The sequence below is a fragment of the Panthera leo genome, chromosome D3 (genome assembly GCF_018350215.1).
Source record: "Panthera leo isolate Ple1 chromosome D3, P.leo_Ple1_pat1.1, whole genome shotgun sequence".
NCBI lineage: Eukaryota > Metazoa > Chordata > Mammalia > Carnivora > Felidae > Panthera > Panthera leo.
The window spans coordinates 77170682-77194668 of record NC_056690.1 but is presented as its reverse complement, the minus strand read 5'-3'; the positions used below and the strand labels follow the sequence as shown (position 1 = coordinate 77194668).

At 47.5% G+C, this 23987-nt stretch overlaps 1 protein-coding gene across 1 annotated transcript in view; it reads left to right on the top strand.

Moving 5' to 3' along the window:
- Window positions 1–5663: 5663 nt before the first annotated feature.
- Window positions 5664–23987, top strand: part of ALPK2 (alpha kinase 2) — a 104860-nt gene continuing 86536 nt past the window's right edge. The window contains exons 1-3 of the mRNA XM_042910585.1: window positions 5664–5709; window positions 9245–9372; window positions 12823–12940. Of these exons, the coding sequence (XP_042766519.1) occupies window positions 9264–9372; window positions 12823–12940 (227 nt within the window). The 5' untranslated portion in view covers window positions 5664–5709; window positions 9245–9263. The remainder of the gene's footprint in view (window positions 5710–9244; window positions 9373–12822; window positions 12941–23987) is intronic.

Below are 23987 nucleotides of genomic sequence, written 5' to 3'. Positions count from 1 at the left end.
GGATGAACCTGGCAGAGGGATGTATCCTTTCAACATAGTAAACTGAAAATCAGAGTCAAGAACCATGGACTCTGGCACTAACAAGCTGGGTGACCTTGGAAAAGTCGCTTAAGCTGCCTGTTTCAGGGGCACTTTTCAACTGTAAAATCAGGGAGGTACTCAACTCTCTCACATGTTTCATTTAACCTTGAGCCCTTTTTTTTCCCCACCCTTCCTTAAAGAATTGGAAACCGTCACAGATTTTATTTTACTTATTTATTTCTAAATGTTTATTTATTTATTTTGAGAGAGAGAGAGAGAGAGAGAGAGTGAGCGAGCAGGAGCGGGGCAGAGAGAGGGAGACAGAGAATCCCAAGTGCTGACAGTGCAGAGCCTGACATGGGGCTTGAGCTCATGAGCTGTGAGATCATGACCTGAGCAGAAGTCAAGAGTTCCATGCTTAACCAACTGGGCGACCCAGCTGCCTCAAAACTGTCACGGATTTTAAATAGCGGAGGAGAGGACTACCAGTGGAAAGACTCTATTCTACCTTAAAAAAACAAAAACAGGAAAAAACAAACAAACAAAAAACCTTCAAGCAACTCCTGAGAACAGAGCCAGAAGCAGCCACAGCCCTGCGTTCACAATAGATAGGTGCCAGGCACACTCTCAGGCACACGGAGTTACTCACAAGTAACTCTGTAACAAGTAAGAGTTACTCGCTTAAAAGTTAAGCTGTGTTTGTTTATTAGGTAACTTATATAAATTTAAAATATCCAAAAGGCTATGTAGAGACAATCACTGTCCTTAACAGCCCCCACCCACACTTCCTTAGATACTGGGGTCTCCTGGCCGCAACCAAGTTACCAGTTTCCTGTGTGTTTTTAGAATTATTATGTGTATAAATAAGCATATTAGAATATTCTTCTTGCTTATACAAGTGATAGCATACTCTATGCCCTCTTCTAGATTTTATTTTACTTAACGTATCTTGAAGATTATTTCGTATCAATGCATACAGAACTGCCTTGTTTATTTTTCATGCCCACTGCTGTTCAAAAGAGAAAATTCCATTCTAAACTGTAACCATATTCTTACTGATGGCCGTTTTGGTTACTTCCAATCTCTTGCTGGCACAAGTAACGAATGCTGCAGTGAACACAGTATGTGCTTATGAAATGTTTGTCTCCTCCATGCCTCTCTTTAAAAAATTAACTTTATGGGGGCGCCTGGGTGGCTCAGTTGGTTAGGCGTCCGACTTCAGCTCAGGTCATGATCTCGCAGTTTGTGAGTTCGAGCCCCGCGTCGGGCTCTGTGCTGACAGCTCAGAGCCTGGAGCCTGCTTCAGATTCTGTGTCTCCCTCTCTCTCTGTCCCTCCTCTGCTCACGCTCTATGTCTCTCTGTCTCTCAATAATAAATAAATGTTGAAGAAAAAAAAATTAAATATTAACTTTATGGAGGCACGTAATGCATGTTGTATAATTCACCTTTTCTGAGTGTTCGATTCAGTGATTTTTTAATAAATGTATCAAGTTGTACAACGATCGCCATAGATCAGTTTTAGAACGTTTTCGTCACCCCAAAAAGATCCCTCGTGCGCATTTATGGTTGATTCACATTTTCCCCACTGCCTCCGTCTCCAGCAACCACCTACTTTTGGTCTCTATAGCTTCTTTGGGACATCTAGTATAACTGGAACCATACAATGTGTGGTCTCACGTGTCTGTCTTCTTTCACTGGAATGTTTCTGAGGTTCATCTATATCGTACCACGGATCCACGCTTCTTTGTATTGTTCCACCGTATTCTATGGTATGGCTATACCACATTGCCTATGTAGGCACTAGTTGGACATTTAGGTTATTTCCAATGGACATTTAGGTTATTTCCAACTTTAGGTTATTATGAATAATCCTGTTAAGAACATTTGTGTGCAAGTCTTTGTGCAGATACGTGTTTTCGTTTCTCTTGGGGAGACACCCGGGAATGGACCTTCCGGGGCTCTTGGTAAATTCCTGTTTAACTTTTCCAGAAACTGCCAAACTGTCTTCCAAAGTGTCCGTACTGTTTCACATTCCCACCAGCCATGCTTGACGGTTTTCTCCATATCCGGGCCCACACTTGGCTGCCTGTTTTATTATAGTCATTCCAGTGGCTGTGAAAGGCTATCTCATTATGGTTTTAATCTGAATTTCCATAATGACTAAGGATATTGAGCATCTTTTCACGGGCTTATTTTTTGCCCCTGTTTCTCACATATAACCCTAAAATCACACCCAAGTAAGAACACAGTGCTTGAGTTCCAACAGCCATGTCACTTGCAGGCAGTGAGGAATTAAGTGTGTTACATCAACGCTTTAAAGTTACCTTAAGTTTCGGGTCATTATCTGTGAAATGGGAAAGAACACCTATGCTGGTAGCTTTGCTGTAAGGATTAAATGTGACAATGTCTCTGAAGTGTCCAGCCTGAGGGCTGATACACAGAAAGTACCCAAAACATATTCATTGTCTTTCTCCCTGCCTGGCTTGCCCCCTCCCCACCCACCTCCCCCAAATTCCCAGAATCCATCTTTGGGCTGCGTACTCTGCCCTAACTACCACGGGCCAGTAGGCGTGGCACCCAGATCTGTAGTAACTCAGACGGCAAATGCGGGAACCCAGTTGCCATTGGATTAGGCTGGGTGATCGGAACTAATCCCTCCTGTCCCCAGTGAGAACTCACTGTGACAGCTGGCTTTCCTGCTGGCTCCCAAGGAACCGGTTACCCATTATCTGCGTGTGGGCTGAGAGCGCCTCCCTGACCCCTTGGCAACAGCCTTTCTGTGGACAGCAGCCACACCACCGGCTATCTGTACGGGGCAGATTAGCCAAAATAAAACTTGGCGTCAGTCAAGGGCTTTAAACACTCAAAGCACTCTCCCGTAACCTCTTGCCTGGTTCTCTACTTTGAGAGGAAGGTATTTCGGTAATTTTACTGATGTTAGGCCCAAGTCTCCCGATAGCAGCTAACACTTGTAGAGTTCTTACTATGCCATTTAAAGGAGCTTTATCCGTAGTCCCTTAATTTTCCTACCAACGAAATGAAGTAGAGACTGCTCTCATCCTAGTTTTACGGATGAAGGAACTTAGAGCAGAAGTAAGCTAGTAAGCGGCAGGGCTCAGATTTGAACCCGGGAACCCGGTCCTTCATTGCCACATCCTTCTACTCTTCTGTGAGGGGCCCTGCCCATTTTGGAGTATCTATCAAAACGTAATATGTGCATGTTCTTTTATCCAGCAATTCCATTTCTTGGTATTTAGTCTCGACAACCGCTGAGGTGCCCAAGGAAGCATTTAGCAGGGTGCAGATTCTTTGGGACACACTTGTAAGTCTAAAAAACTCTAGCCTAGCTATGTGTCATCAGTACAAGAACACACAGATGAAGCACACTTATTGCCACGCTGTGCAATACTGATGTCACTGAGCAGTTTTTAAAAAATGATGCAGCCCTTTATGGATTGGACTGACATTGGAAGATTGCCAAAGCTTATCACTAAGATAAGCCAGCTGCCTGGGAATACACCCAATTCAATGCCACGCATGCAACAAAATGGTGTATATATTTAGATGACTATATACGTACGTGGATAGAAATTATATATATTTATATATGTAAGTGTTATATATATTATTAAAATATATTTGTATATAAAGATAATAGAGATATAAAGATCTATTTAAAGTTTATGTATTTATTTTGAGAGAGAGGGAGAGGGAGGGCAGAGAGAGAGGGAGAGAGAGAATCCCAAGCAGGCTCCGTGCCATGAGCACGAAGCCGGATGTGGGGCTCAACCCCATGAACCGTGAGATGGTGACCTGAGTCAAGATCAAGAGTTGGACGCTCAACCGACTGAGCCACCCTGACACCCCTATATATACATTCAGATGACTACACACAGACCTGGACAGAAAGATGCCTGAAAGCCTAGCAAACACTTCCTCCTGAGAAAGTACTGAGATGAGGGCCAGTGCAAGTGGGGAGACTTTGCTTTTATATGTATTTTTGCAAATAGGGACGAATGCATTTAGAATGTGTGTAATTAAAGGTAAACCGATTTCTTTTAAAAAAGGAGGCGACCACAGCTGAAAAACAAAATAAAGTCATGCACATCTTGTGTTCTTTCCAGTTAACATGTTACCTCCCCAAGGTGTCTGTGAATGCCACTGCAGCCCCCCCACCCCCCACTAATATCAGTAATTCGATATTGGTTGCCCACGTCTAGCTGAGAATGAGAAATCGGTCTTCAAGTGTTCTAACCTTCAGAGGAGCCATGAAACCTGAACCACGGCCTGACTTAACTGTCCTCTCCCTTGTCGTCAGCACAGCCCTGGCTGGGACACCGTGGCGGCTGAACCGTCTCTGTGGGTCACATAGCACGGTTGTCAGTGTTGTCACCTGTGGGACTTCACCGTCAGGAAGCAGTCACCTGGAGAGGCGTCGCAGATGACACATAAGGTCCCCGGTGTCACCCCAATTCTTGTGGAGCAGTTTTGTCCTTTCTTCACTTTCTGTCCGTAGCAGTGGACCCTGGGAAGGGGAGGGGCCATGTAAATTACTCTCACAGGTGAATGTTCTACCAGGAGAAATTTTTAGACATTAATTGGTATATCGATTTAAAAAAAAATTACTGTGGTAACCCACAGCAGAAAAGGAAACTGAGGAAACCAAGTGACGTCTTTCCTTAAAGCCTACTGATTACCACCTTGAAAACGAGTTATGTAGCACATTCTCCCTATGCCATTTACGTAGTTCTCTGCTTTTACAGATGAAGAACTTTGACCAGGTAAGTGGCAGAGCTAGATGTAGATTCGTCCCTGGCAAGTGACAAAGCCTGCATTTGATCCTCAGTCCTGCAATGCTTCCCGGTCAGGAGAATTCTCCAGCCCCCAGAGCCCTTCTCTTGCTACCCTTCCAATTGTCTGAGTAAGCGTCCTGGGAATGTGGAGAGCCCAGGGAGTCCTCCTTCTGCCCCGACAGCTGCTCCTAAGAAGGGCTGCAGAATGACGTAAGGAGGACTGAATCCCGACCCACACCACAACACGGATGTGTTGGAAACGTGTGCTAAGAGAAAGAAGCCAGCCACAAGGGACCACATAGCATTTGATCCTGTTTATTGGGAAATGTCCAGGATAGGCAGATCCACAGGGACGGAAAGTAGATTAGTGGTGGTTGCTTGGGGCTCTGTGTGTGTTTGGGCGGGGGGTGGGGAGGGATGGGAAGACAAGGACTTGAAAGCCAAGGAGAATGGGATTCTTTCTGGAGAAATGAGAATGTTCTAACATTGATTGTGGTGATGGTCGCACAACTCTGAACACGCTGAAAGCCGTTGGACTGCACGCCGTGAGTGGGTGGATTCTACGGCGTGTGAATTACACTTCATTAAAGCTGTTTGAAAACAAAGCGTTGCAGAGCCATCAGCCTCGCTGCCGGTCAGTTGAGCTAGTGGGTTCCACTGAAGCCACATTTTTTTTTTTTTTTTTTGAAATAATTAGCAAGCACTACATTTTGTGCCAGGTGCTGTTCTAAGTACTTTACAGGCAGTAGTAACTCATTTCATCTTTATAACAACCTATGAAGTATACAAAACTGTTTTGCCTCCGTTTTACAGATGAGGAAACTGAGGCACAGAGAGGCTGGGACACACTTGCTGACGATGCTAGTAAGGAGTGCAGCCAGAATGTAAACCCAGGTACCTGGCTCTAGAGCCCTTAACGCCGGATGCCGTGTTGCCACTCAAAAATGATAAGTGGGGTGGGGGTGGGGGCCTGGGTGGCTTAGTCGGTTAAGCGTCCAACTCTTGATTTCATCTCAGGTCCTGATCTCACGTTTGTGAGATCGAGCCCCGCATTGGGCTCTGCGCTGACAGTGCGGAGTCTGCTTGGGATTCTTTCTGCCTCTCTCCTGCTCACACATGTGTGCAAACGTGGACACGCTCTCTCAAAACAAATACATAAACTTAAAAAAAAACCAAAAAACCGGTAGATGAGGTCACAAATACAACTTGCATTTCCAGTTGTGAAATAACCATAAAAAATTTAAATTGGATTTAGATTCTGTTCTTTTTGCCCATGCCTATGTTTTAGCCCTAAAATTGTTCAATAATCCTGAGAAGCATCAACTTTTTATCTCAAGTCAAATCCACAGCTCTAGCTCCCATCACCTGCTCAGACGTCTGAAAGGGACGAGCAAATACACTGGCTTTGACCGAAACGCTGCTTCTTTCCGTGTGTTTGCAGAGTGGGGGGAGGGGCAGCATTTCCTCAGCAGTGAAAGGACCGCAAGTTGCCATTCATTTCCTTGGTTTTCTGAGCACCGTGCCCTCGTCTGGCTTAGTCATCTCTTCCTACGGGGATTCAGCGGCGCGGCGCTCGCCAAGTCTTCTGTAAACACAAACATCCTTGTGCAGGGTGGCTGCCGTGGAAGTTGTCCCCTGGAGTTATTTGCTTTTGATATTTCTTTCAGCCTTGCTGAGAGCAGTTTTTCCATTAGGCATTTCTGTGACTTCTAAGTAAATAATAACGCACGTCAGCTCTGGCCTTTTTATACCTGTTGGAGCAATCACGTAACGTCTAAATGTACGTATCATGTAATCTGTGTCTATTTGCCATCTTGCAGATGAAGTTTCTTTCTGTTCTGTGCGACTAACTTACCATCTAGACCAAGAGGGACTTAGGATGGTTTTATGGGACACCTGTTAACCAGGGACCCGATGGGGTCCAAACTGCACAACTGTGTTTAAAACGTCCTATAACCAAAAAGCGCTAGAAATGCAATCCAAGACTTTTTTTTTTAAATGCTTATTTAGTTTTGGGAGAGAGAGAGAGAGAGAGAGAGAGAGAGAGAGAACAAGTGGGAGAGGGGCAGAGAGAGAGAGAGAGGGAGACAAAGAATCCAAAACAGCTCCAGGCTCTGAGCTGTCAGCACGGAGCCCCACGCGGGGCTTGAACCCACAAACCGTGAGATCACCACCTGAGCTGAAGTCGGACGCTCAACCGACTGAGCCACCCAGGTGCCCTGCGATTCAAGTCTTTATTAAAGAATGTCGAGAGGATTAGGGGAGCCTGGGTGGCTCAGTCGGTTGAGCGTCCGACTTGAGCTCAGGTCATGAACTCGTGATTTGTGAGTTCGAGTCCCGCGTGGGGCCCTGTGCTGATAGCTCAGAGCCTGCTTTGGATTCTGTGTCTCCCTCTCTCTCTGTTCCTCCCCTGCTCATGCTCTGTCTCTCTCTCTCAAAAATAAATAAAGACTAAGAAAAAACCAAAAATGTCGAGAGGATCCAATTAACAACCATAGCGTCTCTTTCTCGGTCTCTGTGGCTCAATCTCCCCCGCATAACCCCGCGGCTTTTCAGACTTCTCTCCCAGCCCTTGTGCTGTGTTGCAGACCCAAGCGGTTGTCTTCCTTGTTGATGCAAAGATACTTCTTCTTCAGCTTTACCGCTCTTTCTGCCCGTTACATGCATCAGCGGACCCTCAGGTAGAGGAGAGTTGCTTCCTGTGCACTCCTCGTGAGGAAAGGAAGGAGGTGTGTTCTCCTAAATCAATTATTTCTACCCTGCTATTCAGAAAGCTTGGGTGCGTCACATAGGGGCAATTTGGGAATGCTTTTTTGTTTCCAAGAACTACACTTATTCTAGACAGAACACCTTGAGATTAAGGAAATGCTGTGGGAACATCAGGGGTTGCAGGAAAGGCCTCAAAGGGAAGGAAGGGCTGGCAGAATGTTCCAAGGGCCGCGTCTACCAGGCAGGGCCGGCCTTGAGGTTCCACGATGTGTGCCCCACACGGGGCCCCATGCCCAGAAGGCTCCCAGCGCTCAGGGTGGCGCTCTGTTGTTCCCATCTCGAATATCTGAATCCTTTTTGCACAAGCAACTCATTTTCAGTTTGAACCAGGTCCTACCAAATCGGAGAATTGGTTCCAAACGGTTAAGAAGCTGTTCCACCCATATCGAGAAGGGTTTCCCCTTCTACGAGACAGTTGTGGCCATTTAGATCCAGCCTTTTCCGCCAAGAGCTTAGCTCGCGTCTGCTATAGGACCCTCAGCATCCCCAGAATCACCATTTGCAGGTCTAAGTGCCTCCTCCCTGTCCGTGCTAAATGTATCGGATGGTGGTAGGAGCCTTCCTCCTCCTGAGCTTCCTGGCATGTGAGAACAGCTCACCAAGCGAAGGGGAAGTGGGAGCTTCCTGTTTGGATAGAGTGAAATGTTACTATTTCCAAGCATGGGGCTCTCCAAAGAGTGCTTTTGACAGAGTGGTGCCAGCACGGTACATGGAGGGTAGAGTGGAAAGGGCCCTCTGGGTTCAGACAGACCTGTGTTCTTAAGGCTGCCGTGCATCTGTGTGGGTTGTGCACTGCACAGCTCCGGGGACGGTATCAGCCTGCACAGCCATGAAGGGCGCCCCAGGGCAGCAGCCACTTGAGCTGTGTGATCCTGAGCAAGTTGTTGAATCTCTCTGAGCGTCAGCTTTCTCATCCTTAAGATGCAGGAGGTGTTAATAACCACTCAGGCAATTTAGAAGAGGTGAAATGAGATTGCATACGTGGTGACCAGTCAAGTGTTAAATGCCTGCTTGTATCAATGAATACATACATGCTAGCTCACTCACTGCCCTCCTGGGGGCGCTCGTCCGGTGCTCCAAGGAGCACTGCTTGCCCAATCTCAAAAGACCTCCCCCCAGGAGATTCATTTGCATTTAACTAAGGCCTCTTTTTCGGAGGCGAGTGTGCCTACGCACTTTTTGAGTCCCATGAAGAGACTTTGAGGACAGAAAGAAAGATGAGAGAGACGTGACACTGGCTGTGGGCTCAAGCAGCTCTCGCTCGGGGTGGGCTCCCGCTGCCTTGCAATCCACCAGGATTAGTGGTTCTCCGCTGGGGCTGCCCTCCCCAGGGACGCTGGAAATGTCTGCGGACACTCTGGATTGTCGTGACTCGGGGGAGGGGTGCTGGTGGCACCCGGTGGGTCGAAGCCAGGGGTGCCGATGCTACGATGCACAGGGCGGACCCCACAACCAGACATCCGGTCCAAGGGCCAGCAGCGCCGCAGGTGACAAAGCCCGCCCGAGGACTTCCCATCTGCCCACCAGCCCAAGTGCCAGTGCCCCGCCTCCGACGAGCCAGGGCGTGCTCCTTCTGTCCCTAAGGGCCACTAACGAAACTCCCAGGACAGTCAGAGGAGCCCCAGAACAAATGTTGATGTCAGGGATTTGTGTTTTTCAGATTCACGAGGCTCCTAAGGATGACAGACTCAGGAGGGCCCCAGAGGCACACCCTTTGTTTTCTATCTACGTTGCTTTCCCAGAAAGTTCCTGAGAAGTCAGACGCCGTGCTTCGCTGCATGATATCTGGTAACCACCAGTGGCTCATTCTCCTCTGAGATCTCCCTGCGGGCCCGGGTTTGTGGCTCACAGAGGCATTATTAAAAATCATTTGTGAAAATGGCCTGGGAAGTCTGTTCTGAGTAACCAGTTGAACAACTAAATCCTCTATGATTCCCTCCCCCCCCCCCCCCCCCCCCCCCCCCCCGAAGGATTTCTTTGAGTGACTTCCTGGATATAGCCTAGTGATCTTTTTCACTTCGCATTGTGGTTCTGGGTTAGGCGACTCCCGCCCTGGTTATTTTTTCAGAGAATCCATTCTTAATTTCCTGTGTACATAGGAATGTCGTGAGTAACTTTCCTTCAGTCGATTTATTGGAACCTTCTTGATCACTCTTTCCTTGATATCCCCCAAACCAGCTACATACATCTCCCACTGCCCGCCTTCGTCGGGCATGCTGGTCAGCAGTGAAGAGGTAAAAACCAAGGCAGGGGGTGCCCAACGGAGGAGGAGCAGGGGGCTGGGATTCTCCCTGGCCTGGAGAATAAACAACCCAGACCTGACCCCACATTGGTGCCCCCGGTGGTAAGAAGGATTTCTTATTAAACGAAAATAATAGAAGCAAAATAATTGGGTCAGGAAGTGGTACCTTGTACCTTGTGGATTGTTTCCTTTTTTGGACTGTGTCTCTACCTTCGAAAACATAGAGGCACCAGTGGTCTTTCCGGAGGGCGCACAGAAAACTCTTCTCCCCTGAGATCCCTTTTTCTAGACGGGGAGAGGAAAAGAGCCAGCTTCTGAAATGGCCGTGCTTCCTTAGCTGAAGTCATAACAAAATCTCATCTCTGGTCTGGGTGCTGGGGTGTCCACCTGTGAGTGAGTTCAGCCTCTTCGAGGCCAGAGCCAAGCCCCCATCTTTCTTGGCATTTGTCCACAGCCATTCAAATAGAGGGACGCACACACGTCCACCACTGAACCTCCATGCCGTGGCCCCCATGTGTCCTCAGGAAGCCCCAGCGTTTGGACGTACCCTAAACTTGGCTACCGGTCCCCACACACAATGACGAGACATTCTGGAGGTGGCTCTCCATGTGTGACCTGCAGGTAGGCTTAAAAAAAACAAGGGTAGGATTTTTGGGCGAGGTTTCCAGCAAGTGGAGGGAGAAAAGAGAACCACCCACAAAGGTACAAGACACCACTTCCCTGTGTGAGTCTCATTTCTGGCTGATTATTCAGATCTATACTGCACAAGAGGAAAAAACCAGTCAGCCGCTAAGAAACTGGGGGCATCAACCAGCCCTGATCGGTCTGAATGAAAAAAATTGGAGTCCAAGAGATTCGAATGAGTGTCCCGGGCCCAGCTCATGCACACTTTATGTACCTTCTTTAAAAAAAAAAAGGAGTCCAGGATATACAAAAAAGGAGGAAGGAGAGGATTCCTGAGAACGCCGACTGAGAGGGGGACAAAAGGCTAAGAACAGGCAGAAATGAATTGTAATCCCCAACCTCCTTGGTGGTTTCTCAGGGAAGCTCATTTTTGGTGCTTTAGTCACTTGCCTGGAAGGGACTCAGCCAAACCACTGGGGAAGAAGGGTGTATCCTTGCACGTAGGTCTGTCCGCTCCTAGTTCCGGGGACCAAGTAGTCAGGCGGGCGCTACCTGAAGGGGGAGGCCAGGAGGATCACCCACATTCGTGGCGCTGGCACAGAGGTAGCCTAGCTGGGAGACGCCCCATCAGACAAGACACAGGGAGGGAGGCAGGGGCTCTGAGCACCGTCAGGACGGGTCCATGGTGCAGGGCCCAGAAACACGTGGGGTTCTTCTCTTCGTGGTGTCTGGGGCTGCTCACCAAAAATCCTGTGGTAAGTCAGACAGAGACAGAGAAGGATGGATCTAGAACAGTGTTTTGTTTCCCAATACTGGGCTTTCCTCCTGTAGACAGGGCACATTTGGGTACGTTTTCAGTGTTACGGAGGCTAGGGGGGAAGCTCATTGGGACACACTGGAAAGCTTCCTTCGCGGTCACAGGGGTAAAAAATCCCAAGGGGTGAATGGAATTCCTGGGGGTTTCACCAGATTAGTCCATCAGATCTGGTTACCGATCACAAGGGCAGGAGGAAGCCCTCCTGAGGGAGAAAGCGTAGGGCAGTTTCTGTGACGACACCAGTCAGGTATGCACAGGAGCGGCCCGGAAATCATACACGCCTCATGAGGGGACTAATCCACTAATGTGCTAATTCACTTTGTTCTTCCCTCTTCTGTGCCATGGCATACGCTCAGCTCCGAGCGCCGTTTAAGGATACTCCTCCACAGGTACAGTGACTTCCGTGCAAATAGGACATGAACATTTCAACGGTTTTATTCAATTCTTCGAGTAAAGAGGGAACCAGAAAGTAGGAACATTAGAGGAATTAGGTATTTATAGGCAGTTTAATAAGGGAATGTTAGGATAAGATTGCTGGACTAGGTAAAACACCGGTTAATGTCCTGTAGGGCGGTAAACCAAGACTTACGGGGTTATCTTTTCTGCCAGGCAGGGATTATTTACGTCTCTGTTGGATAAAAATCTACAAGTTTGTATGCAACTTCACTGAATCTGGGAGTGTAACCATCTTTTAAGTTTATTTATTTATTTTGAGGGAGGCAGAGACGGCGTGAGCAGGGGAAGGGCAGAGAGAGAGGGAGAGAGAGAGAATCCCAAGCAGGCTGCGCCCTGTCAGTGCAGAGCCTGACGCGGGGCTCGAACCCGCAAAACCGGGAGATCATGACCTGAGCAGAAACTGAGAGTCAGATGCTTAACCGACTGAGCCACCCAGGTGCCCCAAACTGGGAATTTTAATCAGTAGTAATCATCAAATTGAACGATGTATATTCCCCTAGGTGATTCTTAGGTGGACCTTTGTCCCCATAGGACACGGAAAGAAGATATTATCCACATTTTTTCCTCATATCCAAGTTTTAGATAGTTTTTCTTTTTAAAAAAATGTTTATTCATTTTGAGAGAGAGAGAGAGAGAGAGAGAGAGAGAGAGACAATGGGGGAGGGGCAGATAGAGAGGGAGAGAGGGAATCCCATGCAGGTTGCACGCTGCCAGCACAGAGCCCGACTCGGGGCTCGAACTCACAAACCGGGAGATCATGACCTGAACTGAAATCGAAGAGTTGGACACTTAACCGACTGAGCTACCCAGGCGCCCCTAGATGATTTTTCTTAATAGCTCCTTAGGGTTAGGGACAGCATTTCATTTTGTAGGCCTCATCCACACCCCTGCACAGGATCATCTCAGGTACATAGCTTGCTCAATAGTGCTTATCGGACGATGCATTTGAATCAATGAGAGAGATTTTCCAGTTCCCCAACTGACATAGTTCAGCATGTCCATCCCTGTGGCTCATTACTCACTCCTGTTCATTGCTTTATGATTTTCTTTTCTCAAAATGCTTACTGCAAGAGGAATATTCTTCTGTTGTCATTATCAGGTCAGCCCAAGCCAGAGGTGACTTGGTATAAGAATGGCCGAGCCATAGAGGAGTGTGGCATTGTTTCCAGTTATGAATTCTTCCAGAATCAGTATATTCACCTGTTACATCTCTGTCGGTAAGTAGACGTGCCTCTGTGGACTGTTTACAAAGGTCCCTGCATTGGGTCATGTGCTGGTTGTACCGGGTAATGTCAAAAGATTGGCTCCCCTTTGCTTTTTTGCATCCTAACATTAGATGCCACGAGCAGGCATCAGGCAAGGCGTCCAGCTGAGCTCCTCTAATTGGCTTCTTTGATGGAATTACAACTTTATCTAGAACTTTATTCGAGGTGGTCCAGCCATTTTCATTCACTGAAAGAGCTTTTCATTTAATCTTATTCCCTCTGGAAAGTCAAGAAACACAACATGGTTTTGGCAGTCATTCAGTCTCTCTTGCGTAGCAATGGAAGGAAGAAGGAGGGGCTGGCCATGAACCCATAGCCCATTGGTGATGGACGGAAGGCTGAAAACCATGCCTTCTGGCTTTATTGTAGGAAGTCGTATGGTCTAGCATAGTGGTTTCCATTCTTTTTTGTTTCCCCAAGAACTATTCGGATGAAATCGGGAAGCCCCATGTGTGAGGCAGAGAAAATGAGAACTGCTTTGGTTGAGGGTGGGTGGAGAGTCTTTGCTCTTGGTCCCCAGTTGTTGCTGAATTGGTCACAGTGTTCCTTATGGGGACTGAGGAGTCCAAGGTCTGCAGAGTGTGATATGAACATGACTGGGAGGCATGCGCATGTGCTGATAGACTTGGGTTTGAATTCTGACTCTACTGTTTTCCGTCCGTGTGACCTTAGCCAGTTATTTAACCTCTCCCAAACTAAAATTTGTTGATCTGCAAAATGAAAGGAGTGCTGAGAGAATTAAATGATTTTATGCTCGTCAAGTTCTTGCTGTGTAGTAGTTATTCAATAAACACTCGCCTCCTTATCTTCATATCCACTCTTTTGTTTCAAAGTATTCCCAGAGATCACTTTATCACGTTGGAAATCCTTGACTCAGCTGTCTTACAGAATAGCTAAACTGGTATTCAAGATGCTCGTTTATTCATCTACCATGTAATTCTTTTTTTTTTTTTTAATTTTTTTTTTAACATTTATTTATTTTTGAGACAGAGAGAGACAGAGCATGAACGAGGGAGGGTCAGAGAGAGGGAGACACAGAATCCGAAACAGGCTCCGGGCTCCGAGCTGTCAGCACAGAGCCCGATGCGGGGCTTGAACTCACAGACTGCAAGATCATGACCTAAGCTGAAGTTGGATGCTTAACTGACTGAGCCACCCAGGCGCCCGGCAAACTTTTTCTATAAAGGGCCAGGTAGTAAATATTGTAGGCTTTGAAGGCCAGATGGTCTCTCTCACAGATACTCAGCTTTGCCATCATAGTATAAAAGCAGCCACAGACAATATGGGGGTTTTTTTGTGGGGTGGGGGGAGGGGCATGGCTGTGTTCCAATAAAACTTTAATTACAGGAACAAGTAGGGGGCCAGATTTGGTCTGTGGGCCATAGTTTGCCAATCCCTGCTCTAAATGGTAAGATCCTTGAGTATCTACATGCTACCTACTTCTTTGTATGTTTTCCACTCTTGCCTTTGTCCCCCTGAACATTCAATCCGTATTTCTTGATTGATTAATTTTAGTCTCGCACTAAGCTAAAATATTATACCCACTTTTTTAGCCAGAAGAGAGGCTTAATGAGTATTCTTTTACTTATGGAATGCCATTTAAGAATTGCGGTTTGTTATTTGCTATTTCTACAGGACCAGGAATGTAGGGAAAACCAGTGTTTGTAGGGTAAGGGAGTTAAGGGATGGAGGGATGAGAAGGCCAAGATGACACCCCGGGGCAGGCGGGCTGGTTAAAATGGGAAGAGAAATTTAGGAAGAGAACTTGAGCCGTGGACGGGGCAGGGAGTCCTCATTCTCTTCGCAAAAGTCCAGCGGGGCTGGAACAAATCAAGACTTGAGATGACGGAATGTATTCTTTCCAAACTCGTATTCTGCCATTTGGAAAAGTAACCCACCAACTGGGAGAAGCATTCGGTCCTGGTATAAGGAATTTTAGTGGGGCCATGCACTAACAGATGTGGTTGCATTTTTGTGTTTAGTAGTAAATGGGCTTTGAACGTTCTAACTTTTTACAGCAGTTCGGGGCCATAGCTGCCCATTAACCTGACCTAGGGAATTTTTAAAACCCCCTAATGCTTGGCCTTCAACTTTGACTAACGCAGTCTGGACCCCAGATGATTCCAATGTAATTGCCCAGGATGAAAAATTCCTTACATCCTAAAACATTCACCTGCAAAGCAGTTTGACTTCTATCAGTATGTTAAATGCGGGTTAGGAAAATGAATGTTATTTTGTGCAAATGCCCTTCAAAGATTTAAAGTGGCTTGTTAGTTATAATACCGGTGTCAAATTTGCTTGCCATTATGAGGTCACCAGAAGCCACCAGATTAACTCATAGTTCCCCAAAGGAAAGTACTTTTTAAACACCTACCTGAGTTTAGTCTTTGGGTCATTAAATCTGCACTCTTAGGTACTGAAAAGCTCTTGTTCCTGTGTTTCCCACGTTTTTGTGTTTGTTTGTTTTCTGGGATGGTAAACCCGATCTGCATTTCTGCTTTGTGGCCAGGAGCTAATTAATCGGCCTCCTGATCTTCCCCCTTTCCTCAACCGGGCAAGAGTGCCTCTGGGTCCTCCCGTGTTCTCCTCTCATACCCCTCTAATCTTGTAACACCGTGTACTTTGGACAAGTGAGAACACTTGGAGGAGATTGATCAGTGCCGTTGTGACCTCTACGTACCACAGGTCAAGTGTGCTTGGCAGGCAGGGGAATGGAAAGCGGGGGGAAAGCATTCCAGGGCACAGAGACATCAATAACAGCATGATTGGCCCTGTACCATGAAAACGTTTTTTGGTTTTTTTGTCTTTCCAAAAGACGTTGGGGTGGGGAGGAAATGCAAATGGATGTTTTCTACCTCAGAGAAGGCAAGTTGGAAGGAGCGCGTATACAAAAGAGGAATTGTGGTCTCTCAGGAGCACGGTTCAAAGAAAGACAGGTGAACAACAGATAAAAATCGGTCCAGGAACCCACACCTAGGGCGAGACACTCCTCTCCACAGCAAGGAGGCCTCTCCATGGTCATGATCACGTCCCGCTGTGCTGAGAGAGCACAGATTACCAGAGAGGCAGGAGGGAGGGTGGGTGGACTGGGCAGGAAAGCGTGGATGGGGGGGGGGGGCTGCCCTCCTCAGCTCACCCCTACAGATGACCTGGTGGTGGGGACGATGGCCAGGAGAACTGCACAGTCACCATGAGCCAATCTGCTCATGATGTGTATGGGTTCAATAGCGTCCCCCCCTTGTCCCCACCCCCCCCCCCGCAAATTCATGTTCACCTGGAACGTCAGAATGTGACCTTATTTGGAAATAAGATGTCTTTAGCTGTAGTCATTGGAATTAAGGTGAGATCACCATGGATTAACATGGGGTTTAATTCCATGACTGGTATTCTTATAAAAAGGAGAAAACAGACACAGACAGAGGGGAAATAGCTGTGGGAAGACAGGCAGAGACCACAGTGATTTGGCCGCGAGCCAGGAAATGTGAGGACTGCCCACCGCCACCGCCACGGCCACCAGAAGCTTAGGAGGGGGCGAGGAGAACCTTCCTTAGAGCCTTCAGAGGGAGCATGGCCTTGCCCGCACCTTGATTTTGGACTTCCAGGCTCCAGAACTGTGAAACAATAAATTTTTGTTGTTTTTCTTTTTTCTTTCTTTCTTTCTTTCTTTCTTTCTTTCTTTCTTTCTTTCTTTTTTTTTTTTTTTCTACCTCTCTGTGGTAATATGTTATGACAGCTCTGGGAAGCGAATACATAGTTATCTGAGCATTCTTAAAAAAAAAAAAAAGTGCTGCCATTTGCCGACCTTGACTTCTGTGATAATGTAGCCCTGGCTCCCCAAATACCAGCTGAGTTCACCTGGGCGGCCTGGGAGGCAAGGGGGCAAGGAGGCAAGGAAGATTTTTCCAATTATGCCTCAAACTGGATATCGATTATTCAAGATTTTGATGGAAAAATCGATATGAAGGTTTCCCGGGTCACTTGTGTTTTACCCCCAGGGGACATTTGGCAATGCGTGGAGCTGTTTTTGACTGTCACAGCTGGAAGGGGTGCTACTGAGTAGAGGTTAAGGATGCTGCTAAACGTTGGACATTGCTACGTTGCTAAACGTTGCCCTCCCCACCACAAAGGACTCGGCCCCTCTCCCACTGTGGTTCTCCAGGCCCACTGGTCCCTTCCCTGCAGGGGACAGCACAGCACTCAGATGCCCGGGAGCTTCGGGGACAAAGCCCTGACTCCTGAAAACAGCTGCTCTTTTCTGGAGTAGGCCACTCTCCCCCTGCTGTTTCCACCCCAGAGGAACTTTCCCAGAGGCCTTCTTTGAGGCCGCGGTCAGCACTAACGCAATGTTGTTTCCCTGCCCATTATGCTTTCATTTGGCTTCTGTCTGTGTCCTGACTGGACAAAGCTCCATGAAGACGGGACTCTTTGCTCACCGCCTGGTCGATATTGGCTGTGTGAAGCTAGTGCCTTCTGCCTCGCTTCTGTCCTCCCTTCTTCGTTAGCAGGTCAGCTCGTAGGGGCAGCAGGGACTGGGATTTCTGTTATTTCTGATCCCCACAGCCTCATGTGCTTGTCAATGACCACACAGTTCTCCAGGTTCTTCCTCCAGGCCCACATTTCTGCTGTTGTCGTGCCCTGCGACTTATTAGCTGTGTGGCCTTGAGCGAGTCCGTGAACTTCTCTGTGCTGTGGTGTCTTCATAAAATGATTTCGGGGGACGGTTTAGGTGAGATTCTTCACGCAGAATGGTCAGCAACGTGCGCATTAGGCTTGTAACAAATGCTAACTAGTTAGTAATTAATATCATTTTACTGCCCGCTCCCTGAAAGCAGCATGGTTCCAGAATTACTCTGAAAGAATCACTCTGCCCTAGCTTGTAGTAGCTGTATTTAGAGCCGGGATCGTTTTGTATGAATGGTTTCGAAAAGTGTTCGAATCAGTGGTGGATTTTCAAAGATAGGAAAGACGGGGACATTTAACAAGTGAGCAGCGACCCACACGGGGAAGTTGAAGCTGTTTTTCTCATACATGTTTATGAGAAACTCTGGATGGTTTTTTTTAGATGGTGGAATCTGTGACTTTAATGATGTCTTAGCCTTTTTAGTTATTCCTCACGTCTAGGTGGACAGCCCCCAGGAGTGCTGGGACACTGTGTTATATTCCCGAAGCGTCTCTGGTGTGTAGCAAAAAGTTGTCAATACATGCTTGTTGTCTGAGCCAAAGACTTTGGTTCCTGGAGGTCATCACCCTCTTTCTATACACGATCACCCAGGGAAAACCAAGCTCCTTGCCAAACATCTAAAACACATGCGTTGTTGGTCGAGAAAGAGTCTGGGCAAATAAGAATAGGAAAATCAGTTAAGAATATCTCTATTCCCGAAAGAAACGCTTCAAGGCACATATCCTGTTAACAGTAGAATTGTCACCATCAACCTTGCTCATAAAGGACAGGAGGTTATTTGCACCATGGAGAGCAAGGATCTGAAGCCAAGTCGTCTGGATTTAAATCCCAGATCTTACAAGCTGTACCATCTGGGGCAAGTTACTTAGCCTCTCTGAGCCTCAGTTTTCTCATCTGCAAAATGGGGATAATGATAAACCTGCTTTATAGGATTGGTATGGGGAGGAAACCAACATGTGCAAAGAATTTAGAATACTCTGTAAATAATAGTTATTTTATGCAATTTGAACATAGCCCCACAATGAACTTAATTTTGGAACTGATTTAAAAAAAAAATAAGGTGAGGTGAGAAGGATAGCGGAGTTTGGCAACATTCCCCCCCCCCGCTATTTCCCTCTCGGAGGATAAAATATAATTAACGTGTTTCATCAAGGAACCATGGGGTAGAAATAAAGATGACTGAATCTTGTTATGTCTTGGCTAAGACAGAAAAGGCATTTTATCCAAGGTAGGAAAGCATTTTGTGAACTTCGTGTTCCCTTGAGCTTAAGTAGGTGTAGTAAGTCTTAAGGGTGACTGGGAGAACTTTCGGCACCGCGAAGGCCTCTGTGTTCCCAGCACGGAGCCCAGATAGATGGCATTCTTCTTGAATGAATTCAGCATTCCACTCATTCCTCAGACCTCGCCTGGAGCATTTCTTGAATGAGTCCTGAGGGTCTGATGAGAAACTCCCATTTAGTCCCCAGGGTGATAGTTCCGTGCTGAGAATCCACAGCTTGTCCTGACATTCTGGTTTTGACTTTGGTCAGGTAAGTGTGTGCATGGGTATGGGAGCCACACTGTGGGACGCTCATCTTTTCCTGGGGGCTGGATTTGGGCCATTGCTTCCCCCCACGGTGCTGGCTCCCGGGGCAAATCAATGCTAGCTTGGGAGCAGGTGACAGATTGATCCAAGAGCCCCTCCCAAGACATCAGGGCAGCGAAAGGTGCACTCATCACTGGAAATTGGACATGTGCTAAATATCTTTGTAAATGCCACTCCATCAACACCTTCTGAGGATTTAGAGCAGACCAGTAACACTAGGGGAGTTTTGGGCCAACTGGGGTTCCGTCTTAATTTGTAATCATAGAGTCGTGACCCAACGCTTCTGATGATCGACGCGATGGGGAGTCTCGCTGATGGAAAAATCACGGCGTTAGTATTAGCAATCATTTGACCGACTCCCTCTTTAAAGGGGGACATCGTGGGGCGCCTGGGTGGCTCAGTGGGTTAAGCGGCCGACTTCGGCTCAGGTCATGATCTCGCGGTCCGTGAGTTCGAGCCCCGCGTCGGGCTCTGTGCTGACAGCTCGGAGCCTGGAGCCTGTTTCAGATTCTGTGTCTCCCTCTCTCTGACCCTCCCCTGTTCATGCTCTGTCTCTCCCTATCTCAAAAATAAATAAAACGTTAAAAAAATAAAAAAAAAAAAAATAAAGGGGGACATCGTAAGGAAGGTACTTGGCAAGGGCAGACAGCTCCTTGAGGGAAAAGGGGGAACCAGTCAGGCCCTGTGAGTCCTGGCATGGGCTTTGCTCCACCTCTGAAGGGAGAGGCGCAGGGCAGGGGGTTGGGAGTGGGGGTGGGGGAGGCACTAAGAACAAAGTTTGGTTTGGAAACATGTGTCTTTGTCTTGGCCAGCACAGCCCTATTTTCCACCTCTCGTGCACTTAGCCAAGGGCTTCCATGAAACTTACTTCCACCTTTGCCCCATCACACTGGGGGCTTCTCTTGCCTCTGCCTCCACCCGTCCTCCTCACCTTGCTCTTAGTTCTCTGGGCTACTTGGACCCCGAACCTCCTCTCTGCCTGCCTCCAGACTCTAATCGCTTCTGAACTGCCTGGATTTCCCTCTCCCTTCTTCTGAGTCCTGCAAGGTTGGTCCAGTCCCAGCATCTCAAACTCTCAGCCCAGACCTCAGCCCGAGTCCCCCTCATATGGGTGGGGAAGGCCAACCTGAGTACCTCCTCTAGGCCACACCTGAGCCCCAGATGAACCCAAGCATGAGCTGGACCCGTGAGAGGGGGTCGGACCTGGCCTGGTCCACGTGACCCTGCCTGCGTTAGTCAGCTCGGAGATTCCACACGCTGGGGGGCTTACCCAACAGAAATTCATTTCTCACAGTTCCGGAGGCTGGAGTCTGAGATAAAGATACCAGCATGGGGGGTTCTGATGAGAACCCTCTTCCAGGCTGGCATACAGCTGCCATTTTGCTGTGTCTCTACATATGGTGAGCAAGCTTTCTGCTGTGTCTTCTCATAAGGGCACTAATCCCATCACGAGGGTCCTATTCTCATGGCCTCATCTAACCCTGATTGCGTCCCAAAGGCCACATCTGCAAATACCATGACATTGGGAGTTAGGGCTTCGACATAGACATGTTAGCGGGACACAGCTCAGTCCATAGATTTCCCTAAATGTGGAAGTCATCGTAGCCATGTATGGGGACAGGCCTAGACCAGGCCAGTGGAGGCAGATATGGGGCTACTGAGTAAGAGTCAGGGATTTGCAACACTCTGTGAGGCCACGTGTGGGTATTTATGAGGGATGGCTCAAGGGTTACTGCCTGGGGTCAAGTCTTGGCCCTGCCTCTTAATTGGGCATGTTGCTTATCTTCTGTCTGCCTCAGTTGCTAGACGTGTGAAATAGGAATACTAATAGTATCTACCTTGCTGGGTTGGGTCAAGATTAAATGAGATAATACACATTAGGCTTTTAGAACAGTGCCTGGAACTTAGCAGATGCTTATCAAGTGTTTATTCTTTCTACTCTGAGGTCCGTACTTTGTCAGACACAAGTCATTCTTGGTCATGAATTTGAAAGTAGAATCAGGCTGCCTGCCCATTTCAGAGAAGATGGGGTCAAACAGATCTCTGAGTTCTTGAATGAGAATCTTTGTGCAGATTCCTGAGCTGATGTTAAGAAGCCAGGCTTGGGAGGCCTGGGTGGCTCAGTCGGTTGAGCATCTGACCCTTGATTTTGGCTCAGGTCATGGTCCCAGGATCGTGGGTTTGAGCCCCGTGTTGCGATCCCTGCTGAACATGGACTCTGCTTAAGACTCTCTCTCTCCCTTTCTCTCACTCTCTCTCTCCCTCCCTCCCTCTACTCCTCTCCCTACTTGTACAGTCACGTTCTCTCTCTCTCTCTCTCTCAAATTAAAAAAAACGAAGAAGAAGAAGAAGCCAGGCTCAGGCTAAAGGCATGGACTCTACCTGGGTGGTCAGGGCAGGTGCAAAACTGTATGTGAACCTTGGGACAATTCTTTTGTCTAGATCTTGATGCCTTAACTCATTTCTGAGCCATTTCCGAACTCAGAGACATGAGTCAGGTCTAGCAGCTTGCTCGCACATGGCCTTGCACTTTGTCTTCCTTCTACGTGGAATGTTCTCTTCCCACACGGCCCCATGGTTAGTTCTCATGTCTGCTCCAACTCCCCTGATCACTAAGACCTTCTCTGACCCAGCCACCAATAGCGCTGTCTGCCCCCAGGATGTCCTACCTTTCTTATCTCGCTTTATTTTTCACATAATGTGTGTGTGTTTGTGTGTGTGCATATATATGTACATTTAACAGCTTTGCGTTGGTGTAACTGACACACAGTGAACTCTACATGTAAAGTGTCCAATTTGGTTTGCTTTGATGCATACACACACCCGTGAAGCCATCACCATTATCAAGATGAACGTATCTATCACCCTCAAACAATTTCTCCGTGTCCCCTTTGCAGCCCAGCCTTCCTGCCTCTCTCTGCCCACTCATCCTCACACGGCAACCCAACAGCCTTCTATCACCGGAGACTAGCTCATCGTTTCTAGAGTTTTATATAAATGAGATCACAGAGCACATACTCTTTTGTATCTGGCTTCTTTCACTACACATAATTATCTTGAGAAGCATCTGTGTCCTCTGGTGTGTCGATAGTTCATTCCTTTTATTGCCGACCAGTTTTTGTTTTTTTTTTTTTAGTGTTTCATTGTTAGGATCCACCAGAATTTTTATTCTATTGAAGGTCTGAGCCCCACATCTCAACCCTCCTCTCCTTTCTTCCCTGTAACAGGTCATAAAACTTCTGTGTGAAGGGTATATTTCTGGTGCCAGGGCGAGGGAAGACATTTTTATCAGTAGAGACAGGGAACTGGGGGCCAAGAAATCCATACAAACCTTGTCAAACTCATTCTTACCTTCCTAGTTACTTCTTCACCATTTGCTACCTCTAGCCCAAACCCTTTTGTCTTATCGATTCTTCACAAACTTACTGGTTCTTCGTCTAAAAGGTATAAAAGGTTCCTGCTCGCGTCACTTCTTTGGGTCTCCATTCTCTTGGGAAGGCTCCCCCGTCCGTGTAAAAATTCAGTGTATGCCTTTCTCTGTACCACAGCTGTCCTCCAAAACAGAATCTACTAACGTGTGTGCTGGAGTATAACTCAAAAATGAAAGGCAGATGTGAATCCGTCCTTGTCAGTTTAATTTTCAGACCCATCCAGGGACCCTCCCAGGGTCGAGGAAACTGTGTCCTTCCTTGCAGAACCATTCCATGGGCAGCCATGTGAACGGGGAGGACGCGATTTGAATTACTGTGGCTTCTTGGTGGTCGGCCAGCTGTTAACTCTAGAGGCCACGCTGTTGAAGAGGATTGCGAAGCCAGGAAATAATAGTAAAATTGTAAAATAATTTCCTCCCGGCTGCCAGGGGCTCCACCTGCTCATGCCCAGGTCCCAGGCGATGGGAGAGCTGCAGAGGCGTGGTGAGATGGCCCAAATGACAGAGCGGGACCTAGCAAGCACCAAGCCTCCGGCAGAATGGCAGACAAAGAGACACAGTCACATGGTGATGGCCTCTTCCCTGACCGCAGGTCTCCCAGGATGCTTTTGAGAGAGAATGTCTCGGGTCTGATTTCGTGCATTCTCCCTGCCTGGGTCCAGCAGTTGGTTTAAAAAAAAAAAAAAAAAAAAAAAAAAAAAAAAAAAAAATATATATATATATATATATATATATATATGCAAAACCAGCTCTAACACCCACATTCCTGCCTGCGGGGGCAGCTTGCCAGGCATTTGTTTAGTGGGAACTCAGCTCAAATTGAGCAGCAAGTCAAGTGACAGCTGCTATGTTTTTCTGAGAATTTAATAAGGGGACTTTCACCCTCTAGAGATATTGGAGTCCTCTGGCTGGAAGTGACTCGCAGAGCTTGCCTTCAAACTTGATTTTAGAGCAGCGGCAGCCGCAGCCGCCGCAGCCCCGGAGCTTGGTAGACTGCCTGCGTCCCGGCCCTCATCGGATTCTGCGTTTTAACAAGATCCCAGGCGATTCCCGTACCCAGTAACACACGGGGAGCCCGGCTCTGCAGACCATCCCGCTCCTGGCTCTCTGTTACGTTTAAAAAATGCTGATACTCAGGTCCTACCCCTCAGAAGGTCTGATTTAATTGGTCAGACCCAATTGGTTTTTACTTTATAGATCACCCAAGGCCCAGAGAGATCACGGGACTCATCCAGGTTCTTAACAACTGGTTAGGAACAAAGCCAGGATTAGAAGCCAAACATTCTAGGGGCGCCTGGGTGGT